General features: G+C 34.5%; 1 protein-coding gene across 1 annotated transcript; it reads right to left on the minus strand.

Annotated features, from left to right (window-relative positions):
* Positions 1-248: 248 nt before the first annotated feature.
* LOC141326017 (uncharacterized) lies at positions 249-11,942 on the minus strand. The gene is made up of 3 exons (XM_073834729.1): positions 11,893-11,942; positions 11,096-11,227; positions 249-4,830 (listed from the first exon to the last, which is right to left on the minus strand). The coding sequence occupies exons 2-3, from the start codon at positions 11,178-11,180 to the stop codon at positions 4,103-4,105; spliced, it is 813 nt and encodes a 270-aa protein (XP_073690830.1). The 5' UTR covers positions 11,181-11,227; positions 11,893-11,942; the 3' UTR covers positions 249-4,102.
* Positions 11,943-13,174: the final 1,232 nt, after the last annotated feature.

A 13,174-nucleotide genomic window follows, 5' to 3' on the forward strand; every position in this document is an offset into this window, starting at 1 on the left:
TGACAGATTTCACTGCCTGTAAATTTGGGCCTATGTTGACCAGTCATTGACATGTCTACTCATTTGGCCCTTAGAAGAATAAAGTTCCTTATTAATAAAGTGCAGAATATCTCGTTAACTATGTGCCATACACCAATCGATTCTCTGCAATCACGCTTCCCTAAATTATATTTGGAGGCCGATAGCCGATATATAGGCTGATAAATATTTCTTTCTGAGAATAATTGCAAAAACAACAGGCAAACACATACAGTGAACAACTGATTTTATTTTAAAACTCTAAGTTCAAAAAAGTTTGAATAGATCTCTGGTCTATAGTTACTATTCATTTCTATGGCCAACTTTATTTGACATAAAATTCATTGCTTGACAAAAAAACAAAACATAAATAAAGCAACAAAGTCACTGAACACCATTAGTTGCATAATCAAAATATGAATCAAACAAAAACATTTGCAATATCTAAATAAAATGTTAATTCTGATACAGCAGGACTTCAGGGCTCACAAAATTTCAAAATCTCTGGTAGCCCTTCGGCAGGTACTCTTCAGATTTTGGAAGCCCGAAAATTATTTTAACTTCAATACACAAATATCAACAAATATCAAGGAATGAATTCTGCAGAATTTTTAAATATCAATTTAAGGCGATGTTTGACCCTTGTAAAGAGCTGCACAAGTAAAATAAACAGTATGAGTGTGGTTGGACGATGTACGGAAATATTAAGCCATAAAATGACAAAAAAAAAAAAAAAATCGTATACAATGGCATTTCAGCCTTTATACCATTAAAAGGGATTAATCAAGTTTCTAATGTATTATATTTATTTAAAACATAAATATAAATGTCTTAATTGTTTAGATTTTTAGAAAGCACATTAACTTCTTTCACATTACAGCTCTATATGTTTGCTGCATAAAAACATGGGTCGATATTTGACTAAAAACAGCTAAAAATTTGGACGTGCAAATCAATTCTTTGTCACACTTTAGGAGCGCTTACATTTTAGTATCGGCTGTACACAACGCAGCATTATCGCTGTTTTATCAGCATGAAATGAAAATGCCGACGACACGTTTCTGAGGACAGTCGGTTCCCTTCAGATACATTCATATAAAGACATTAGTGCCGCGTTTTGACTTTAAAACGTGCAGCGTGCATATTTATTCAATGACATCATTGCCTCTTAAAAGTTTTATCCAGCCCTATCACGATTCTTGTCTTTCTGTCTCCAAATGTAAGGCTTCTTAAAATTATAATTAGCCCTCTTCTTTTACTATTTAACCCTTATGCGGTCTTCGGGGTATTTTTTTTTTTTTACCCCAAATGGCTTTTGCTAAAAATAAAAAAGTTATTTTTGTCCAAGAGTTATAAGACTTTGTAAAACTGTCAACACTTTCTGGATCTACAAATAAAAAATAAAAAAGTTGGAATGATAGCATGATTTTATGTTGGTGTAAAAAAAAAAGTCACACTCATGGTCTTTGGGGTCTCTGCAACAAAATGCAATTTTGTAACAAAATAATAGTTAATTTTTTTTTCCTGTTTATAATGTTTTTAGGAGGATTTATGATATTTTTTAAATTTTATATAATTAATACATATTTTTATACACAATTTTTTGTATATATACTTTTTATTCAAAATTCACTTTATAAAAGACCCACGTCTAACTTTCATTCATGGGGATAACATGGATAATTTCACATGGTTTAGTTTAGGATTTTTGCACATCTTTTGGAAAATCCTGTTTTAAAGGGAAAAAAAAATTATTTTACCACTAGATGGCTGCAGTGCTTTATGCTATTTGACCAACTGAAAGATATCTTTTCACAAGTTTTTTTCAGTTGAGATCATATCTTCATATTATGAAATACACAGGACACACACAAATACATTTGTGAGACCATCAAAACTGCTCTATTATAATTTTTTCAAATAAAAAAAAACATTTGCTGTAGTTGCATTCTTATGTTCATATTGTGTACTGCTACTCAATATGTAATAGAACTTATTTGTTTCAGTGCAAAATAATGCTGAACTTTGACAAAAAATAAATTTCATAGTTAGAATTGTGACTTCATAATTTGTAGCTTTGAACTCAACTGAAACAATTTATGAAAAGATTTCTTTCTGGTGGGCAAATAGCAAATAGTGGAGCTCTGCAGCCATCTAGTGGTAAAAGTGATTATTATTTTTACTTTTAAAACTGTGATATGTCTCTTATTGTTCGGGGAGAGGGTTTTTTTCTTTTTCTCTCTCTCTATTATCTCACAGAGCCTGTGGTTGGATCGCGCTGTCGTCAATCATCAATCCTGAGTAACACCTGAAGGACCAATCAGACGTCAATGGGCGCGTATAAAGACGTGGATGTGACGTGAGATCGGGAGGAGCGATTGCTTTTCATTTGTTTGCTCTCCCACGTTTGCTTGTCTTGCTCTCGTTTTGTTATTTCTGCTGAATTTGAATTATCGTGTGTTTGAGTTTGCTCTTGTTAAACTTCACTCTTGTTTTGATTATCCATTTGGACGCGTTTGCGCTGTGACTCGACTCTCAGTCCTACCTCGACACATGGTGATGGGACCAGCTCAGCATGTCACGTGACTTACATCTTACTACACGCAGGGTAAAGTTGTCTAGACACACTAGTTATCGAGCGGATGCCCATCTTTGTATTTATGTTTGTGAGTCAGAGTAGTCAGTGGCGTTTTACGCTGAAGATGTTCTTTTCTTTCATTTCTTTTGTTTAGTTTAGTCTTGATTTGGGGCTAGTTAGAGGATTTATGTTTTATTATTTTCTTTCTTTTAGCACCGCTCTTGTCCCTCACTTTTGTTGTCTTTCACTTGTATATAATTTGTAAATAGATTATCGTTGGATTTCTTGAAGGTATCTTGGGTTTATTGTTTATATGATTGATTGATATTATTCTTATTGAGAGCTATGTAAGTGTATAACAGAGAATCTCACTAAACGTAAAGTCTGAATCCGATTGTCTCTGTCTGTTCTTTATTAGTTTCACACATCCACACTTCCAAAGCAGAGAAAAGTACTGAGCTTGATTGTTCTTTTTTATCTATTTAAATTTTACCTCCCAAAACCCTAGATGCCAAAATTAGGGAGTCGTAACAACTGTATTTTCCAAAAGATGGGCAAAAATCTTCACCAAACCATGTGAAATGTGGGTCTTTTATAAAGTGAATTTTACATAAAAAAACAAAAACAGTTTTTGTATAAAACCCATTTAAAAATATATTTGTCTATTATTTATATTATATATATTTAAAAAAATATAACTAACCTACTAAAAACTGCTAAAAACTTTAATAAACACAAAAATATTTTTATTTAAACTATTATTTTGGTACAAAATTACTTTTTGTTTAACGCGGTAAAAAAGAACCCCGAAATTCTCGAGTGTGATTTTAAAAAGAGGACAGGTTAACATATGAACAACTTTTTATGGCCTTAATTTGATATATTTGATTTTTTTTTTTTTTTTGGCAACTACTGGCCTAAGCCAGTCTTTAAATCTTGTGTCCTTCAGCCAGAGGTTCGAAATTTGCATTTCCCCAAATTTAATTTGCGCACGCATGATATCCCTCAGGTCCTACCTCTCAACGCATAAATAAATAAATCCATGCAAATTTTAGAAGAAAGGCCTGCACTTAACACAAATTGACAATGTATCTAAAAAAATGGTGTCGAAAATTTTATACCTCGTCAGATGACGTTTATTACTTTTTAATGCCCTTAATTTTGGCTCATTTCATTTACTACCTTTTACAACCCCGCAGACACCATGGCAAACAAAGTAACTAAATGGCTGTTATGGTCCATCAATCTGTTAATTGGAGGAGCGGAAGTCCTCAGAAATAGCGAACTTTTAACAATTAATTGCGCAGCTCTAATGTAAACACTGCAAAATGTTGCGAGGATATTGTTACGTTTCGCGAGATCTGGTGTCACGAAATCCCGCCACATCCCTAGATGGCATGTCATGACGTGCACAGAATGCGCTTTTGTGTTGTGTGTGTGTGTGTGTGTGTGTGTGTGTGTGTGTGTGTGTGTGTGTGTGTATATACATATATATATATTGAGACTTTAAATTTTTTCGGTAGTTACCAGCCCTACTTGTGACACAGAATGAGTTCGCAAATGATTTTTAAATTTTCTTTGATAGAAAAAACTCTCTTTACACCAAAGACATTTGTAAGGTTTTTCTCCAGTGTGAGTTCTCATGTGGACTTGAAGGATTTGTTTTTTGGAATATCTCTTTTCACACAGTTCACACGGGAAAGGCTTCTCTCCAGTGTGAGTTCTCATGTGTTCTTTAAGACTTGCGTTTACGACAAAAGCCTTTCCACACTTCAAGCAAATGAAAGGCTTCTCTCCCGTGTGAGTTCTCATGTGGACTGGAACGCTTGATTTTTGAGCAAATCTCTTTCCACACAGTTTACAGGCGAAAGGCTTTACTTTGGTGTGAACTCTCACGTGAACCGTGAGGTGTGCTTGCTTCTTCCAATTCTTTCCACAGTAAAGGCACATGAAAGGCTTTGTTTTTCTGATGTGAGTTTTGACATGTTGCTTAAGCTGTTTCCAGTCTGGGAAAACCATTTTGCATCTTTCACTTTGACATACGATCTTTTTAGAGTGAACTCTCATGTGCTGATAAATGTGTTTTTTGCATCTGAAACTCTTTCCACACTGACCACATATGTAAGGCTCAAGACATCCTTGAGTGGCATTTCCTGAGGAAGTATTTTCAGTCTTTATGGACATCTCTTCTGCTGCATTCATTTCTTGACTCTCCTCTTTCAGTGCTGTCATGTCTAAAATGAAAAAGACAAACACAAATGAACTCCAGCTCAATAGTACAAACAACAGACATCAAAATAAGTTGAAAAATCAAAGCATTAGAATCTAGAAAATAGAACATTTTTGCTAGATCCTATTTTAACCTGAAGGCAGTGTTAATTTCATTAACGAATCATTTGTGTCGAAAAATTTTCGACGAAAATTAAACAAAAACTCGTTTTGAATAACAAAAACTATGACGGAAATCTATTGACATTTTCCTCAACAAATAAAAACGAGAACAACGTAAAATAAAATGTACCTCCCATAGATGTGGCATTAGAAACACCCTCGCATTAGCGTTAACTACCCTGGATAGCACACGTACATCACAGAGATGTCTATTTGACGTCTGCATTTACATCTGGAAGATGTATTTTTTAGATTGTTTGCTCATCTGCAATGCGCCTATTGGACCTTTCCTATCAGATGTCAAATAGACGTCTGTTAGATGTCTTTCAGATGTTTACGAATCAGAATGAATGTAAAACTGACAACTTACAGACATCTGCCAGACGTTTGTACACAGCAGATGCTTTCCAGATCAAGAGATCTTTTGTAACTTCATTGAAAGGTGATATAATAAAGTACCCAGATAGCACACGTACGTCTGCAAGTCTGTTAAAGATCTCTTGATCGTGAGACGGTTTTTAAATCAATAAATTCCTTTTAAAATCAATATTTTGTGTCAAATTATTGATTTATTTTGTAGGTAGCCATGTAATAAGCGGGATAATAATGTAGAGTTTGTATTAACTTACATGTGCTTCATGAGGCACACTCGCGCGGTCTCTTGCTCTCTCTCCATCTGTCATGCACGCATGTCTCGCACTCACTCCCTCGCTCTAGATTTCGGGAGAAACTATTTGCGGCCATCAGATTCAGTGAGCTATATATTTAACATAATAATTAAAATATAATTACTGATTTTTCATTAGACTATTTTTTGGTGCCCCCTCAGCACTCGGTACCCTACGCACAGTGCGTGATGCGCGTGGTGGGAGCGTCAGCGCTGAATGAACGTCCTTACCACTTATCAGTTAAGTTAATGGTTAATAATCGGATAATGATTTGCGATTGGGGAAATTAACCGAAATGAGCATCCCTAATAGCTAGCAAATACAAGTAAGTTAATGTTAATGCAGCTTAAACATCCTGCCATAGTGGAAAATCACTCAAAATCGATCATCTAATCAATCGACAACAAAGTCAAATTAGTAATTTATAGGTTATATATAGACACAAGCAATAATATATACCCAGATCATCCGATCCGGCGATGTTCTTGTCACGATACCACTGTAGCGCGAGAGCGACTGAGGTAACTTAGACTGCGCCTCTGCACTGCGCAGAATGGAGCTTGATTGACAGGTGATCTGACCAATTATACTTCGCCATCCGGCATTTGCGAACGGTCGCAAATACGTCCTTCTCGATACTTGGAACGGAAGGAAAAATGCATCTCTTTGCCATCTGAAGTGCCGCCCGGTGTGGCCCTGTTACCCCCCCCCCCCCTCCTCCTCCTTTTCTTATTTTTTTTTTTACAGATCTGCATGATTCACATAGGTCACGTTTTCAGGTCGAAAAATACGGAATTCCGGATTAATCCGGAAAAATCACATCCCTGCGAAAGTAGGATCTTCTTAGGTGCATTTTCAAAAAATGTTACTTCAGTTGTTTTTAATATATTTTTTTTTCCCTTTGTCATCCAAGATGTTCATGTCTTTCTTTTTTCAGTCGTAAGGAAATTATGTTTTTTGTGGAAAACATTTCAGGATTTCTCTCCATATAGTGGACTTCTATGGTGCCCCGAGTTTGAACTTCCAAAGTGCAGTTTAAATGCAGCTTCAAAGGACTCTAAAGTATCACAGCCGAGGAAAGAAGGGTCTTATCTAGCAAAATTATTGTTTTAAAAAAAAGTTTAATAGCTATTTCTTAACCACATTTTAACTAATGTGTCAAAAGCCAAAATATAACTGTATGCACACACTTTTCCTTAAATACAACTGACAGTTTAAAAAAAAAAAATTATAATTGTGATAAATTTATGCCCAACAGTATGTCCAGGTTGATTGTCCCAGATCACCAGTTAATGATACATAAATGGAGGACTCCTATTAAAGAAATGTTGTTGCAAAGAAGAAAATTAAACAATATTACTAGAGTCCATTCATTGTCCATGATTTTTTTTAACCTTTTTATATGTTTAATCAGGCTCAGAGATGCCATGTGTGCAATCAAATTCATAAATTCATGTTGAGATTAATGTTTTAAATATAAAATTTTGAATACAGAGATCTGCCAGCAGGTGGCAGCAAGAGACTGATTTAATTACTGGATCATATTCCTTTGATTTGTTCGAACGGATGGTTCATTCAGGAATAAAGCAAGTGACTCTTTATGAATAGACCATTTCAAGCGCTATTCAGCGGCTTAAGGAAGTGACGTCTTTGGTCCCAGGAAGTTTCCGGTTAATGATCCAGCGCATTGAAAACAATGGCGAGAAGCGCTTTATGAGCAGTGGGACTGCGGTCATATAAATACAATCCACCTGTTTAAATGTGTAATTTAAAATTAGATTCTTGTCGTTCGGTGGTTGTGTGCTTCCCCTGGGTCGGAACTAACATTATGAGACGCGTTTTACGGTATATTTCCGAGAAACGCACCCGAGTTGCGGCAGTGAAGGAGAAGGCTGGATAACAACAAGCAACTCTAGGATATACAGCGCACATTTCGATTCAGGCAAGTAAATGTCGTTTTTAATTAATCTGATTATATGTATATCTTTACGTTAACTCTTCAAGGATGATGCCGTATAATTTAAAGTAACATTTTGTCATTGTTTACATATGCAGCTTGCATTTTGATTCGTGTGTAATGTTAGTGAAAAAAAGGCAAGTTTTTTTATTTTTGTTTTATTGCTAAGTGTTATGTGGGCTATAACTAAGTTCGTATTAGTCGTCTAGTAATCTTGTCAGTTGACAAATGCAGTGAGTAACATGAAAGTGAACTTGAACTTGGTATTGTGTAACAGTTATCAGCAGTAGTTAACAAAAGGTAATGTTAATGGTGAATATTTTTTCCATCAAGCTTTGGTAATGTTAATTCCAATATACTTACGTATTAAGCAAATAGCATTATTTTTTTAATATTGTGCATTACATTAAATAATTGTTTTTCTACTTTTATCCTTAGGAGAGCCATCATCTGTAGACACCCAAGGACATCTGATCATCCTGCAGTGACAACCACATCTGACCATATCAACACCCAGATGTGTTTGAGAACTTGAGTGTAGTATTCACTAATTCAGTGTAGTACTTAAAGCTACTGATGACCAGGCCAGATACAGACTGCTGCTTTTGACATTTGTTCCCCCTTTGTACTCCATTTCAGTTCAAATGTTGTTTCAGTTGTTGTTGTTTCATTTGTTGAAGCATTTTATGTTCATACAAATATTTACATATCAATACATGTGTTGGAAATAAAAACAGTTGAAAGTGAGAGAATGTTCTTTGTTTATATACAGTACTGGTCAAAAGTTTGGACAAAGTATTTTTTTTATGTTTTTGAAAAGAGTCTTTTATGTTCATTAACATGATTTATTATTTAAATAATTTTTTGTTATAAAAATGTGTTATGCAAAGCTGAATTGCCATCAGCCTTTACATTACACCAGTATTCAGTTTCACACACACACACACACACACACACACACACACACACACACACAGGGTTTCTGCGGGGTCTTAAAAAGTCTAAAATTTAAAAATCAAAATTTTAGGCCTTAAAAAGTCTTAAATTCGCTTTTCTAGGTCTTAAATAATTTTACACAGGTCTTATTTTCCCGATGTCCATGTAACGCTACCTCTAATGCTCATTTAAATTCTCTTTCTGCTGTTTCCGTGGTGTTGTAGTTCTTTATTTCACTATTCCAAATATAATTTGCTGAATTTAAACTACAAATGAGACCAGCATGCAATAGCCAATCAGCTTTCTGTTATTGGCGCGAGTCTCTCTCGGATTGTACCGAAGAAGTCAAATGGATTTAACTTTTTAGCTATGAGGAAGTGCAAGTTTAGCGATACTGGGCTTGGAAAAACTGAATATAGGGCTTGGCTAAGGGCAGTTGCTAACAACTGTAGATTTTTTTCTCCCTCTGTGGAAGTTACTGCGTCTTCAGACAGAATCGCAGTATTTATATAACATTTCTAATATATATATTTATAAATCAATAAATGTATTTAAAACATTAATCTCACTTTTAATTTTGCAGTGTAAATTATGTAATCTCACTGCTAACAGCCATTTAGAATTTATTGATAAATTCATAAAATAAATTTCAAAGGTACGCATACATTTCAAAAGTAAAAAAAAAAAAAAATCGCTTTAGAATTTTTTTTTTTACATCAGATATTTCTAGTGGTACTTTTATTGGGGATATTTTGTGTGGAATAGTATCTGCTGATATGGAAAGTTCACTGTATATCGTAGTAATAAATTTAATTTATGACAGCCATGAAATTTTGTTTACTTTTTACATTAAACACATTAAATATCACATATATGCATGTAATATAATATCTATTTCCATTACAGGTTTAGGTCTTAAATTTCATATAAGGTGGTATTAAAAAGGTCTTAAAAAGTCTTAAATTTCACTTGTTCATATCTGCAGAAACCCTGTATATATATATATATATATATATATATATATATATATATATATATATATATATATATATATATAAATAATGTGTGGGTGTGTACAGTAAATACGTGCATAAAAACATTTATGAATGCTGTATGTAGTGTGTTTGTGCGGGCATTTATTAATCTGCAGATATACAGGTTAATGCAAAACACGGTAGCCTGCATTGAATTGCGTTCATCTTGTTTATTTGTTTTCACATGATGACTCGGAGCATTCATACCCTCTTCTTGCACTGTTCCACAGCAACAAACACGACCGAACCAAACACATTTTGAAATGAATTCAATACGTAATAACAGCATCGAGCGCCTAGTTTAACAGCATACATATTAGTGTTGTATTGAAACGATATGTATTGTGAAAAGTAATGTACTAATGAAAACAAATATGTAAACAGAAATACAGACTGACCACGCAATGCAAGTGAATTAATCACGAACAACCTCTCCAGATATCTTAGGAACAAAACATGAAGTAAGTTGCACTCTTTCTTCAGACTGATGGCATCCATTGTACGAATAAATGTTCGCCACATTTCTGTTCTCATCCATGTGATATGCTTTTAGCAATCTCCCATGTACACGCACGCAGCATCGATTAGACAATGAGCAGCTTTTTACCTTAACTGTAGCGTTTTCGCTAGATTTTAAAATAATGTGCTCGCATTGACAGATCGGAGAAATAGCTCTACCGGAAATGCTTCAGGACCGGACATGCGCAGTAGGGCTCCAACGCGCTTGTTATTGTTTACGTCCTTGAAATGGTCTATAGGAAATGATACTGTCTACTTTCCCGAGCGTCTCGCACGCTGGCTCCAGGCAATCGGCCAGTCCTCAATGTCGAGCCCTGATTTGCATAGTTGTCAAAATGAATGTCCTGTGAGTGTTTTATAATGGATGCTCACCCATAGATGTGTACCTTGTGTTTATGCACATATGAGCACCAGCATCAACAGATTTAAAATGTATTTGCTGTATTTTTCATTTGTATGTTTATTTTATAATGGATACAAACAGTCAGTCCAGTTCAAATGGACAGGTTTAGTGAGTGTTTTTTTTGGCATCTCCCTGTTGGCAGGTTCACTTACTTAAGAAAAAGTACTCTGAAGTTGTAAAGAATGTCTGAATTAAACAATTCAGTAACTTTGAATCTGTGTATGTGTGTGTATATATGTGTGTTAAAAGCTAGAACCGAGCAGAGGGTTTTCTTTTAAATTCAAAAGTATAGCTTTAATTTAAAGTTAATTTGAATTTGGCAGGTTTTTTTTTTATAACGTGCAGTAGAAGAATAAAAAGGCAAAACAAATGTTTTGGTTAATAAATAAGGTTTAAAAATAAACACCTTTATTGGAAATGTCAGGCATAGGGGGGCCTTGCAAAATTGACCCGAGAAGGAGGTTGAGACCCCCTGATATAAACCACTTTCATTTGGACACTCGTAACATCTATAAACATATTCATTTCTGTAGAGCTGGACATTTTAATAAGGATCAAATGATTTAGTTCAGCTTGAGAATGAAAACCAACCTGTTTGTTCCTCAGTGTCTTCTTGTTTGATACGAACTGTATCTTGAATCCAGAAGTCTTCACTGTCCTCATCAACAAAAGCCATCTTGACAGCTTCGAGTCGATTTCAGCGAGTTCTCCAGGAGTTTTTCTCTGTTTTTGGCAGAAAGAAAAAGAAACACAAACTAAACCTCTGGGTGCGTTTTTAAATCGCTCCCTATTTCAGTAGTCAGCACACTGGTAAGGGAGTCAGTCAGAGAAATATAGAGAGATAAAAACAAACCAGCACTCAAATTAATAGAAAACACCAAATATAAGATTAATATTTATATGTTTGTTTAATGTTTACATATTTGCACGTTATATTTAATTACACTTTGATGAAATCATTTGTTGTCCTTACACATGCTAGTTCTCATTTTGAGCAGCAGGTTTCATCAGGAGATTCATAACAGTGAATCATTTTGAGAATGAATTGATTTAGTTGTATTTTACACCTCATGAGGCATGTTTTTTTTTTTTTTTTTTTACAGGTTTCTTAAATTAGACATACTTAATGATATATGCAGCCTTCAAATGCTCCCTTGAATTGAGAAGCAGCTCTCTTTCTCTATCACTAAGTTACTTTGTCAATGGTAGAACTAGTGTTTATGATAAACTGATTCACGATAGAGAAAGTTAGAGATGCACAAAATAACCTTCGTTTATATCACTGGGTAAAACATATTAACGTTTCTTTCAGTAATTTTATTATTTTAATTTTATATACAATCGTCTAAACGAGTTGTGACGGCTTTAAATGATCAAAAACAACAAACCTTTCTTTTCTGCTGGACTGCAGTCCGTCGTCTTCTTCTTTTAATTTTATGGTGGGTTGTGAACCAACTTCAGAGGTGCATAGCGCCACCTACTGTGATGGAGTGCGAAGAGGATGCTCAAACTCAGAGGTCTCAAACTCATTTCCTGGAGGGCCGCAGCTCTGCAGAGTTTATCTCCAACCAGCTCCAACTCACACCTGCTTGGAAGTTTTTAGTAATCCTGAAGACCTTGATCAGCTGGATCAGGTGTCTTTGAAAAGGTAAAAATCAATGAACCGTATTCATTTTCCCTGAAAAAAGTTTTTTTTTTTTAACAAAATTGCTTACATAAAAGAACATTACCACTGAAATAAGATCAAATACAGACCATAGTATTCTTTATATCTAATATTTCCAGAAGATTTGTTCATTTTCAGTGTGAATCCCTGACAGTGTTTCAGTAACTTTCCAAAAGATGAATAAATGAATAAATAAACAAACAAAATAACAAGAGATGATTACAATTGTCAAAAGAGTGCTAGATCAAATTTGTCATCACACCCCCTTTGTAACAGTTACACAGCAGCATGAGTTTAATGTGAATTTAATGGCAAGGTATATCAACATAAAACAGTGTTATAAATTTACATAAAAATCGAGAATAATATTAATAGATTCACAATGTTAATAACTTTAGAAAAGCATCATCATATGGGTACGAAATTCTATTCTATAATCAACATTTCTATGATATATTTGTGATTCTAGAGAGCAGTGCACCAATGGGACTTTTATTTTGCTCCATTGGTGTGACGTCATAAAGATGCGCCGCGCTCCTCATCTGTTGTGAGTCACCTGAAGAAAGGTTTGTGCTTTTAAAGTTTTTAAACCAATAGACATTGTTGCATCAATTAAAGCGTTTTTACAAGCTATGTAAAATAAATGTAATGCTTTATTTAGTGTCAGTGAAAACGTTAGCCTTTAGTAACAGAGAAGGTGCGTCTCATTTCGCTCTTTATATCATGAATCAAACGATGATAAGAAGTGATGAGAGAAACTGAGAATCCGAATCATTTGAATCAAATCATTTGTGAAATGATTCAGTGATTCAATTCAGCGGCACGCGGACTACAAACGACAACAACAAACACAAACGTGGATGACAACCGAGAATGATTTAATTAAAGTGTAGTATATTAGATATGGTGTACAAATAATTGAATACCATATCTAAATCAAAAATAGCCGGCCTAAATATGAACCTTATGGGTAATTCGTCTTCTTTACAAATGTAAATATAAGT

This window comes from Garra rufa, chromosome 1 (genome assembly GCF_049309525.1).
Source record: "Garra rufa chromosome 1, GarRuf1.0, whole genome shotgun sequence".
In the NCBI taxonomy this organism is placed as follows: Eukaryota; Metazoa; Chordata; class Actinopteri; order Cypriniformes; family Cyprinidae; genus Garra; species Garra rufa.